A 13,161-nucleotide genomic window follows, 5' to 3' on the forward strand; every position below is an offset into this window, starting at 1 on the left:
TATCAATGCATCTTATTCCTCACTGCAAAACAAATGTGTTACTTCACTTCCAAACCCCTTTCTCCATCCTGAGCTAAGACTGTGACCTGAAGCGGACAAATAAGGATAACTACATAACTCATTTTTGCTTCTGATATTTGATAAATGTCCTAGCAATGAGACTTAATCCTTGACAAATCCAAAAGACCACCAGGCTTGTCATACAGCATTGCACTTGCTATTACACCTGCACTGGATTTCATCCATTTGCTCCATCAGAGGGCAGTGCAGTACACAGTACAGGAACAAGAAGGGGAGAAAACTATAAACCTGATGGAACACAACAAAGAGCAGTTCATAATACATGTACAGCTGGGAAAAAAATCATTGACGCTTTATTGTACATCTCTACTAGAGAAAGGACTTCACATCTAGTCTACGCAATACAGGGCATCCCTGCTATGAGTTGCCCCAGTATACATGCATTCTACACTAAAGTCATTGACGCTTGTAGGAACTGACACGTTATAAGTATGGTGACCCTATGTCCCCTTTTTTCCAGGACAGTCCCAGATGTAAAGGTTCTGTCCCGGTGTTCCGATAAAGGAGGCAAATATCCCGGAAAATCCATCGGACCCGGCTACAAACGGCACCGCCATTTCCCCCCCTCTCTTGGACAACCTCGCAGACACCCAGTGCTAGCATGGCACAGCAGCAACTCCCCGCCTCCAGCCAGCACATAAGCAGCTCCCTTGGTGCTTTGCGTGGGAAGTCAGGGCCACTGCCAGTGGCGCTCCAAGCTCCTGTGCAGCACCCTCCCCACACCGTGTGGCCCTTCCCTCCCGCTGCGGGACTGCCAGCACGGCCACTCCACCTCCTCCATCCACAGGCGGCTGCCTCCGCTGCTGGAGAAGGAGGGGGATAAACCTGGCAAGCCGGTCCTTGGAGCTGCTGCTAGAGTCCTGGCAGAGACCGCACAGAACCTGGCTGGAGCACTGCAGAACACGGTATGTTAGGGCTCTGCTGGTGTGCTCTGTGCATGGCCCTTTCTCCCCCCATCCCTTCCCACTCTGCTGGGGGAGCAGCAGTGCACGGACTCGCTTACACAGCCACGCTCCACAAGCTGGGTCTTGTGAGGTGGGGGCTTCCTTCCCATCTCCACTCCTCCTAATGGGAGCCAAAAAGCTGGTGCGGGGATTAAACTAAAATTAGCACAGTGGGTGGCCCAGCTTCGGGCCCGGCAAGCAGTGCTGCAGCTGGGGCCGGGGTTGCGGGGACTTCTGGGGCCCGACCACAGACTCCAACCCCATAAACTGGAAGGTAAAAGGTGGGGGAGGGGCAGGGAGAGAACTAGGAAGAAGGGGAGTGAGAGAAGAAAGGACTTGTGCTGAGGGGAGGGGCCTGGGCAGGAGAAGAAAGGGGAAGGCACCAAGGGACAAGGTGATGGAGAGACAAATGCCACGGGGCCAAATGGAGGCAATGAGAGAAAGGCAGGAGGAGGGAGGGGAGGTGTCAGAGTGGAGGGGATAGGATGATGCTGGGAGAGGGGAGGAGTACTGGGAGCAAGAGGGAGGAAGAGGAGGAGGAGAAGGTGCTAGGAGAAGGGTTGAAAGGAGGGGTGGGCTTGAGGAAGGCGGGGATGGAGCAAGTCATGTTTGAGGTCACAGAGGGGCATGAGAGGAACTGGGGAAGAGGGTTGTGAGGGGATGGGCATCAGGGAGAAAGAGGGTAAGGGGAGCAGGGGCAGTGAGGGAACGAGAAGGCACCAGGAGGATGCAGTGGTAAGGGAAGGTGCAGGTGCCAGCGGATTCTGGGGTGAAGCAGAAGGGCAGACACCTGCAGGGGAGGGACCAGCACCAGAGGAGAGAGGCATGGCAAGTGTGTAGAGGGAGGTGTTAGGAGAGGGGATGAGGAGGAGTAGTTACACATGATCAGAGTGGGGCTACTGGAGGAGTGGGCATGGGGGGAGTGAAGGGCTGGTGGAGGGGGGCAGGTCGCAGGAGGGCTGAGGGCAATGAGAAGGACAGGAGTCAGGACAGCAGAGGAGGGTGAGGGGTTGGGAGGCAGCAGGCACCCGGGGAGCTGATGGAGTAAGGGGAGGAGACATGGCAGCAGAGGGAAAAGGCAGAGGCTTATAAGAAATTTATTAATAACCTGGGTGCCACAGTGGCACATCCAAACGAGCCACATGAACTCAGTACTGGTGCACAACACAAAATTCATTCTGTTTATGGGAGGAAAATCTTAGAGGGAACACTTCTCCCAGCTTTCCCCCTCCCCCGAGTTAATGTGGTACAAATTGGGTTAATGCAATTGCAGGATAGTTGAATGAGGGGGGTCCGGAAAGGGCCAAACTCATCCGTATTAGTAGGAGGGAAAAGTTCTTAGAGGGAGTCACACAACACCTTTTACTTCTGGTCATGTGTCCATCTTGACCCTGAGAGTGTTATCTCTAGAGGCATGGCTAGTGGGGGTCAGAGGCGTGGTTAACAGAGGTCAGGAGGCGTGGCTAATGTGTCTCTAATTTTGGTTCAGAAAATATGGTCACCATAGTTATAAGTACTCCTATTCTCACTCTTAAAATCATGCAAAAAAAATTGTGCATATGAAAGTCAGCCGTGGGGGAAAAAATCCCTGCTTTACATTGTTTCGCTATAATTCAAAGTTTTTTGGAAAATATCTTGGACTTATAGCAAGGATGGCCTGTATATTAAACACTGATCCAAAAACATTCAAGGAAGGGAGAAAAAACCCCTGCAACATTTTTGCTTTTCAGGTATTTGTTTGCTTGTTGCAATGTAGAAACATTTTGAATGACAGGGAACCAAAGAGGGTAACTGAAAGAAAAAAAGATAAAAGCCCAAAATGACTTACTAGAACTGCTTGTATTTTTGTGCACAGCCTGAAGTCTCCTGAAAAAAGAGGGTTTTGTCTTTAAAGTGGCCAGCACCTCTTGCAACATATTTCCTAATCAGCTAGTATTTATGGTCGATATTTTATATTTCCAATTTCCCCCTAAGGGCTCATGAGAAAGCAGCACACCTGCCAACCTTTTCAGCTGGGCCAATAATTGCCAATTTGCTCTTTGCCTTAGTATATCACTCAATTTAGCCCTTGCTGTGGCCTGCATACATCCTCATTCATCTAGGTGCCCCCTTGACAATTAGAGTGTTAGCTTCAGCTAACTGGGGCAACTATTCTAGTAGGGCTGGAAGACAATTATTAGTCTATTTTCCCATCTTCTGGCAACAACATTGAGAATTCATGACAATTACATTGAGCAATTCTATACTGCGCTTCCTCCTCCTCTCCATCCACCCACCTTCCAAATACTTCAAATTATCACAGATCTACTACTACATTCAAATTTCCACGTTCACAGGGAGTGAGGGTTCTATTTAAATGATAATGAGGGACGATCCATTCAATTTAGTGAGGGAGAAAATCCATTAAAACGCAGGCAGTTCTTAAGCTGATGGGTCAAGAAAAAGATAAAACCTTTTTTAAAGCCATTATACAAGGGTCTGTGTGGATTTTTTACACTGTTTGGAACATCAGAAAAGATTAGGACGATTACAGAAGAGAGAGAGGAAGCAAAATCTCCCAAACCTCCCAGTTTTACTTGGGTCAACACAACAAGCAGCAATGGGGCTTATCTATCTCATAGTTCTTTAGTAACATTAAATAACCTTACTAAGAAAGATAGAAGGAAAAAGAATCCTGTTTTGGAAAATGGCCATTGACCAATCTGAGTGAACACTAAGTACATCAGTTTCAAAAACCTTCTCTTTGTAATAAATTAAAAGAGAATTTACCACTGAGAATTGCAAGTATGAACAAGTGTAAATTCTAACCCTTTCCCACTCCTTTAAATAAGAACTAATGTTGTGCAAAGACTTGTTAAAACTTCTTCATTTTCCTATAATGGGTTTATCATATTAATTGAAATACCAGTCCCAACAAATCAAACCTTTTCTGCAGTCAGAGATTATTTCTCTAGGGTCACTCAAAATATATATTTTCCCATAAACAGTGCTCCAAACAACATCTGGAAAGATGCACTGTACAACACAGAGCATTATTGTTATACTGTAAAGCTTCAATTCTCTTTCCACAAGGAAATTTCACTGTGCAAAGCAGAATGAGTGTGAGTGACAGAATGAGGATATGGGTGTGTGTACGTGTGAAAGAGAAACTGAATGACTTCACTTCAGTTTCCCTTAGGGTAGAATTATTAATACTAAGCTACCAAGACTAAGCTACCTTCATGGTTCATCAGAGACTAAAAACATGTATTAATGTAAATAAAACACAATTTGCTGTCACCCATTAAGTAACTCATCTCAAGAAACAAAGAAACAGCAAAACTAAGTGACTCCTATTAGCACCTCCTAAATGCAGAATTGCAGTGAAGTGAGAGGAGCAGCCAAGGAATGCCATAAAGCGATGTGCAGAGTGGCCACACCGTGCTCCCCAAACTCCCCAAACTGTAATACTTAATATTATAGCAGAAACAAAACACATACATCCCTGTTGTACATCTGCTGTGCCACCACATAGCAGTCAAATCTGCTAACATCGGCTTTGCTTACTCTGGTTGTTGCCACAAGTTAACAGAGATGGAGGTGGGGGATGAAGGCAGCACAAAGCAGGCATTGCAAGACTGTATTGACTCCAAACACACTGAGGAACAGCAGAACAGCCTGTCGGACTGAGCGAGCAATGGGCCAGATGCTTACGGAAGCAGAACACATTGGCAAGATAAAGTAACCACACTAGGACCATTGTTTTTGAGCCTCAATTTGTAATCCCTCAGCGGTCCCTAAGGGGGAGGGGGGGAGGAAATAAAGCCTTGCTTCTTAACATCTTTAGTGCATGATGGAGATTTAATCCTAAGAGTGCCTCACATATGGGTCAGGACATTTCAACAGCACACCATCCATTTGAATGGTATGCCAAGAGATGCATCTATACAATCTTATAGGATAGTAAAATCCTTTGCTAATTCACACTCCTTACAGCATGCACATCTTGAGTCTTCCCCATTCCTCTGCAAAAGTATAACAGCAGTTTGCAACACTGCTGCCAGTGAAGACTTACTTGGGAACTGTCACTAACAATCCATTTACTAACTTGTGATGTAGTGTTGTCAAAAGTAAATTAAAATTCAATTGCTATAATGAACAAAGTGCATTTTGTGATTCATAAACCTCACTATTCAAATAGTTTCATTAGTCACTAACTGGAAAAATTCCATCATTTGTAATGGGTCACAGGGTCATAAGAGCAACATAACTGAGGCTCTACTGTATGCTCCAGTCCATAGGCATCATGCATGGCTGGAAGCCTCAGGCACCTGGGCCATACTGAATTTCTTTGGATTAACAACTTCCTGTGAGGCGGACCCTGTGGAGTTAAGCGCCCAATGAAATTCAATGACGCTTAAGGCCTTTAGGTTCTCATGCTGTAACATTGTAAATGGAAAGAGAAAATGGTTCTCTCCCCATCCACAATGTGATAGGCTCTTCCAAGAACCTATGACTCTGGCTAATCAGTTGGATTAACAAGAAAAAAATTCTGAGGGTCCCATAGAAATACCTTGACCTAAACTGTTCAAACCATGTGGTAGGTCTGAAACTTTTATTCTTTTTTCCCCATCTGTACTGAGCAATAGCAGTGTTATTAGCTGCCTCAGGTCACATACCTTTGAAGAGTGACTAGAGGGAGAGTATCACGCCAAAAAAGAAAGCCAGAAAGACTATTACTATCCAAACACATACAGTCAAACACCACACCAACACACAAAGATGATTTGTCCCTAAGGGATTCTCCCTTCCCTTTTTCCTCTTCAGTATGCTCAGAATCTTTATCATGGAAGCAGATCACATGGACAGCTTCCCCCCCCCCCTCCTCCCACCATGTAGGTTGTTTACAGCACCCCATTCACACTCAAAACATGTAGAGAGAATTCCCCCTCCTCAGTCACATTTCCCTGTCAGAGCTGTCAAGCTGAATCCAGCTTTAATCTGCCAGAAGCACTTTCCTGCTGACATTTTTAATAAATACTTTCAGCTTTTAAACACATTTGTGGGAGCCATTTTCCCCTTGCTTTTTCCCCCTCTTCTCTCCTGTAGAATGGGCTCTGAAAGCCTTAATGGCAAAAACATTACGCTTATCAAAGGCTCCCCCCTTCCTTTTGCATCTTGAAGCAGAGGTAATGTTTTCAATTTTAAAGCTAAATTAACTGTCCAATTGAATTTGGCTGGTGTGAGCCGTTTTCTCTGACAGCTTTTAGTTATGAAGCATATTTTACATTAATAGAACTCAACATGAAAACCGCTCACTCTGGGATTTCTGTGGCTTGCTATTGAAATGTTAAATTTAATACTTCAGACATGCTTGTGCCAGTATTTGATTATTGTTCCTCATTTAAATCTCTCCTAACGGGAAAGGTCCTAATTAGTAAAAAATCGTGTTTTAATGAAGGCAAAATGCTAATTGCTAACACAAAAAGCCTTCATATAAAATTATCACAGCACTGCCATTGATTTCTTGGTGACTCAAAAGCCCATTTGTGTGTTTACACACGAAGGCACCATTTACTTTTGTTTTATCATAACATTTTACTCAAAGTAGAGTTGAGTTTTCTGAGAGAAAGGCAGCTCTCCACCACCACTCAAAAAATGTTCCTCATCTCTGAGGCAGGAAGCATAACAATAGGTGAGACAGGTTTGTATCCACCATAATTCTATGTAGAAGCTAAAAACAAAAGCAACTGTAAAAAGCTTTTTATACAACTTTTTTTCTGAAAAAAAATGTCAAGCCATCTTTCCCTCAGGAATAACAATTCCATTTTGTTTTCCCATCTCTGATCTTTCACTTATCATATTATGCTCACTGTGATTATAGTGTTTGCAAGACAACTCAACCACTTATGCTATAACATTCAATCATCACATAAAAAATGTTATTACACAGTGACCTCTGGATGCCAACATTTGTTCAGCAAGATTTATGAAAAGCTATGTCAGCAGGGGGAATTGCTGTAACAAAGCAGCGCTTGATTCTGGTACTTACATCACTGAGACAATCCCTCGAGCTGCTCCGCTGAGAGCTGGTGGCCTCCCTGATGCTGTCTTCCTCGCTATTTCTGCCACTTCTGCTTGCAGGGACCTTCATCTAGAGGGCGCAAGGAAAAACAAATAGAGGATTTTCAGGCACTGCTATATCAGCTGTTTCTGGGGTCACCTAAATCAGTTTTTCAAATGTATTCACACCTATAATTTCACTGCAGAGTGTAGAAGATGCTCTTGAGTTCTTCTCTAAAGAACGCCTTGCCCCCTTGTTTCTGCATCTCTTGTTAACATTCAAGGAACAGTTGAACTTAGCATTCAATGAGGTGGGACAGGCAGTCCAAAGTAGGTATGACCAGGAAGAGAATAGACAAATTTTCCTCACAATCGGGAACCAACAGACCTGTTGGGCCTCTGGACAGAGTAGGAGGGGGTGGGTCCACACTCCTGGAAGAGATGGGGCCTCGGGCAGAAGGGGCGGACCCTGGGCAGTCAGCCCTCAGCACTGCCCACAGCATGCTGCCCCCTCTTTCCCTGAAGCAGCCAAAGCCCTGATCCTTTTGAATCACGAGCCCCGGGATAGTTGCCCCTTTTGCCCACACTGCCAGTGATCCTGCTCGCAATCTACCAGAGCATTCCTAAAACTGAAATACCCACCTGGAGAAGTAAAAAAACAGATTGACAGCCAAAAAAGTACCCAGCCATGAACTACTGCAAGACAGACATGAAAGGGAGAATAACAGAACTCCACTTGTTGTTACCTACAGTCCACAACTCAAACCCCTCCAATGCATTATACACAATCTGCAACCCATCTTGGAAAATGATCTCTCAGCCTCAGAGGCCTTTGGGGAAAGCCCGATCTCGCTTCCAGACAACCCCACAACCTGAAACAAATTCTTTCCGGTAACCATGCTACACAACCACATCATAAGCATCTAGGAACCCAGCCCTGCAATCAGCCGTGTTGCCAACTGTGCCCTCACATCTATACAAGCAAATTAATTACTGGAGCCAACAACATAAGCTACTAATTCAGGGGATCATTCCATTGCACATCCAGTAATTTGATATATGCCATCAAATGCCAGCAATGCCCCACTGCTATATATATTGGACAAACTGGACAGTCCCTACGGGAAAGAATCCATGGATACAAATCAGATATATGTAAAGGGAATATACAGAAACCTGTTGGAGAGAACTTCAATCTATCTAATCACTCTTTAAAAGATCTCCAGGTGGCGGTCTTATCACAAACCAATTCTACAAGTCAAAAACACAGAGAGGTATTGGAATTACAGTTCATCCACAAAGTTCAATTCTCATACTGATGGCCTCAATCCTGATGAGAGATGGTTGGGACACTATTAACCTAACATTCAATGAAGGTGCAAACAGCTCTTTGTCTGTGTAGATTCTAGCGTTAGCATCCTTCCTATCTATTACTATCCTTAGATCTGTTTCTTTTCAACTATCCAATCTTCAGGTGTTAATAGATTGTCAGCTCTGCCTACTTGTTTTACCCTTTGATATTTTCATACCCTCTGCTTCTTGTTTCCTGCCCCCCTCCTTTTTTTCCTTCCTCCCTCTCCCTTCCTCCTATTTATTTTGGGTCTGCACATCCTAAACTCAAAACTCCAGTCATCTGAAGAAGTGAGCTGTGCCCACAAAAGCTCATGATACCATCTACATGTTGGTCTATAATGTGCTACCAGACCATTTGTTGTATTTTTAAGTTTACTAATATAATGCAATTCAGCTGAACCACTTCAATATAGAAAATATTCTTAACTGTGCTGAATTAATATACATGTCTAAGGCTCTCAATTCAATACTGAGCTGTCTTTTCTTTTTTAGAACTACATCAAGGGTCTCAAGGAAAAGAAACAAAGTTCCTCTTGCCTGCCTAGTGGAGTGAAACTGCTTGTTTATGGGGAATAAAATTAATTGTGTGATATATATCTGTAGAGCACCCAGTGAGCATGCAGTACCATTATGTAATACTAAAATAAGTCCCAGTTTTGTACTGGGACAGATCAACTCATTCCTCAAAAAGCTACTGTTACCTCACAAGTTTCAATGATATTTTCCTGACAATGTATGCTTTTACCCCTGTGAGGTAGGGAAATGCTATTACCCTCTTACAAGTATACAATGGAGTCATGGAAAGGCTTATGGACCAGATTTTTAATGTTATTTAGGCACCTCATAGAATTTTTGAAGGTCTGTAGATTTCAATGAGCATTAGGTGTCCAGATGCTTTTGAAAATGCCACTAGGAGCCTCCTTATCTCTTAGGCATGTCTGGCGTAGCAGGAAATGGATGGGACTGGAACCCATCACCCTGAGATCTCCAGGTGAATGCCCTGGCCTCTAGGCCACTCCACAACCCACTCCACCTACCTACCTTCCAGGCATCTCTTATCCTGCCTTCCTAATGTGGGAAGCCTGTGTTGGCTCCTGCCTTCCTAATGCGGTTGCCAGCTCCAGCCCTGTGCCACCCTAATTAGACTAATTCCCTAACCACTGGATTATCCTTCCCACTCTCCTCCTTTTTTCACTTGTGACCTTGTTTACATTTGAACCTAGGACCCAAAGTGAAAGGAATAATGCTGCAAATCACAGAAAGATCAGCATTTTGTTCTGCAAACACTGTAAAAGGGGAGGAGAGGGAAGGAGAAGGATTAACAGAACTGAAATGTCATTCACTGCCACATTCCTGAGATCATCTACTAACAAATTATTTAGTTAATTTCCTTGTGAAATACTGGGTGGAAGGAAGTGTTTAATGTATTATTAAGTTCTAGTCATATCAGTCTGCTTCTATTTAAATTACGCTGTTTAAAATGTTGGTTCATATAAATTGGTATTTTTAATGACAATAAAATTCCCTTGTTTCCTTTTGCACAATTTCATTACATAATTTCCAATTCACTGACCAGAGATATTCACTGGTGGTGTCTCCATATAACATTAGCCCCTCCCATGGCTCTGTCACTCCATGCCCATGGAGACAGTTCCCTGTATATGCAACACTACAGCATTCAGGTGCTTCAGTACAAACCCTCAACAGTGAAATACTAGTATATTTTATACAATGCTCCCTTCAACATTTAGTACTGCTGCAGTTATAAGAATTCCAGTTTCTTCCCAGTGAATGTGTAGAGGCACACTACTGAGCTAGACTTGGAAATACAATACTGTTTTTCTCCAAAGAGGGTGCTGTTCACCGTACATGCTCAAAGGAGGAGATGGGAGGGGGAGAGAAACAAGAAAATCCACCAATTAGAAACTCTCAATGTTTCTAAAACCTTAATCTCAACTCAAATATTCACCAAAATATGTAATAAAATTAAATCTCAGAAGTTTATTGCTAAAGGTCTCACCCACTCAGGCGAGGTCTACACTGCAGAGTTTTTGCACAAAAATTGTAGAGTCTACACCTCAAGCGCATTTTTGTGCAAGTAAAACAAAAGAACAGAGGGGTTTTTCTATGGTAGGTATTTCTTCTATGAGGAATAACTCCTTTTTGCACAAGAGTTCTTGTGCAAAAAGGTGTGTGTGGACGGGGAAGAGGGTTTTTTGGTGCAAAAAGAGGCAATCAAAAAAAGCACAGGTGCTCTGATGGCCATTCTGTAAATAGTAATCCTTTCCTTTCGAGAGAGCATCCATACAGTCTGGATGCTCTCTTTCACAAAAGTGCATTGCTTTTTCAATGCACTTTTCAGTGTGGATGTGCTCTTGTGCAAGAAGTTTTTGCAGAAGATCTCTTCTGCAAAAAGCTTCATGCGCAAAAGCCTGCAGTATAGACATAATCACAGTTACTGAAGAGAACTCAGTCTTTGGAGCCCTGCAAATCCATGGATAACCATTATATATCCATTGGTATGCACAGTTCATTTTTGTGGATGCAGAGGTGGATGAAAATACAATTTTATATCTAGAACCCTAGAAATGTACATTTATCAGCTTTATATCTGCTGGTATCCACAGATGCGGATATCCACAGCTCATTTTTGCGGAGACAGATACTATACAAATTTTGTATCTGCACAGACCTCTACAAATCTTTTTTGAGCAGTAGTATGTCTTACATTCCCTCTCCATGTTTCCCTTTCATAAACTTTGGAAGAAAGAAACTACATCTATACACAGGAACAAATTGAGACAATTTGATCGGAGAAGGTCTTGCACGGGCAAACAAAATTAGAAGTGTCACTGCTGCCATTAACCTTTCCAAGTAAATATCAATTATTACACTTGCAGTACTATCTCTGTCCCCCTTTTGCTGCTGTGAATTAAGAGGGTCATCAGCCTTTATGACAGATCTTGTTCATTTACACCTGCTGCCTGCCAGCAGGGGAGCCCACGCACATGCAGCCTGAGTGCTGAGCCAAGCTGCTTTAATTCATCGGTAATTACCCTAATGAGCCACATGCAGGATTGAACTAGGAGGACAAGTTGTTCTGCTAAATGGATGCATTGGTTTCATGGGCACTTTCTGCAGATCTAGAAATTAATGAATTAGTCAAAAGCTTGTTTCTTGAAGTTGCTCCTGGCTTGACTACTTGATTTTTAATCCATTTCTCTGGATGTTGCTATTTCAACTATAAAAATTCCCTCTGGCTGTATCCTTGAGTTGAATCTTTCTTTGAGAACTAACATCCCTTTGAATGGTCTTAGCCTTAGATATCCATTAAATCTTGTCATGTGACAAAGCCAGTGAATGCACATTTTCACCCTGTTCTGTTGCCTCACTTGCGTCTTCAGTAAGATTTGAACGCGGACTTTCAACACTGTAAAACAGACTTGCACCACTTGGCCACAGGAAGTCATTTAATCAACTAGCAGCACTCATAAGCTCCTATGTCCTAGTGAAGCATCCAATAGTGCCCATATTTTACATAAACACTATTGTAATATCAACCACTTTGTTTATTTTTAAAATGTGAACAAAACCAAAGAGTCTAAAAGTTGAAGATAACTGATGCATGGAAAACTTGAAAATTTCATTTTCTCCTGAAAGTACTGTACTTAACTATTGTTACAGGAATGCCCCAGAATTATTAAAAACAAGAGAATAAAGGGGGGAAAGTCTATTTTTTCAGTTTATTGGTGAATTTGACAGTACTTTGTAAATAGCCTTTTTTCCATTTTGCTAACAGCACAAGCCTTTTTTCTAGGCCCTGTAATATGGTGTTTCCAGTAATAACAATAATGATGAAGCAGAAACAAAAGAAACTAGAGGCAGCAATGTACCACAGCCATGTGTGAATTTGAATAGTGTTGATCTTGAGCATGCCCCAAACAACATTCTATAAATCAGGAAAGCAGGAAAACAAAAATCAAAACCCTAAAAACAAATATCAAGACATAATCTTGAAAGAATGCTCTTTTTAGACAGTCTCTTTTGTTTCAAATAGTCTATTACTAAAATCAGGTGCATAATGTCCCTTTAGGAAAGTTACATCATAAAAGAGCAGCAACGCAAACAAGGAGTGACTTACAAGTTTAATAATTATATTTGGCAAAAAATGATTTTTTTTCTAGTTTTGATATTTGTAATATTTATTTTTCAGCTTTTTTAGATTTTTTCTGATTTCTAATGTTCAGTTCTGCAAAATTATGTATTCTAAGCATTTTTAATTTGTATTTATTTAAATTTTCATAGTTGCAGAAATTATGGGGGACAGACCAGCTATTTCATGACAGTAGTCACTGAGATTAAGAAGTTAAAGCTTTATAACTTATCAATAAGAAAATATCAAAATCTATTAATTATGGTTAAATCAAATGTAAATTACGTTCTAAAGCAGCATACATTTCAATTATTATAGACAGAAACACTTTCCATTAGCTGTTGTGAGCATGGTGAAACTAACATTTACTGATATTTACCAATAAAAATCAAATTCTTCCAAGAATATTAATAATTTACCTCTTCCAAGGGACAAACTCTACCCTCAGCTAGATCCCATATCAACAGTGTTTAAATCCACCATATTTAGCAAAATACTCAAGAACACAGTTAATACTTTGCTCAGTCAAGGCATGAATCCCTATTGAAGGTTTGTCTGAAAGTAGAATTTGTTCCCACCACTGCTTAA

General features: G+C 42.1%; 1 protein-coding gene across 8 annotated transcripts in view; it reads right to left on the reverse strand.

The window, feature by feature from the left end:
* FBRSL1 (fibrosin like 1) overlaps positions 1-13,161 on the reverse strand; it is a 1,043,303-nt gene that overhangs the window by 565,224 nt on the left and 464,918 nt on the right. For all 8 annotated transcript variants that reach the window (XM_075898366.2, XM_075898368.2, XM_075898364.2 and 5 more), the window contains exon 3: positions 7,057-7,158. In XM_075898366.2, the coding sequence (XP_075754481.1) occupies positions 7,057-7,158 (102 nt within the window). The remainder of the gene's footprint in view (positions 1-7,056; positions 7,159-13,161) is intronic.

The sequence above is a fragment of the Pelodiscus sinensis genome, chromosome Z, assembly GCF_052426305.1.
Source record: "Pelodiscus sinensis isolate ZL-2025 chromosome Z, ASM5242630v1, whole genome shotgun sequence".
NCBI classification, from domain to species: Eukaryota; Metazoa; Chordata; order Testudines; family Trionychidae; genus Pelodiscus; species Pelodiscus sinensis.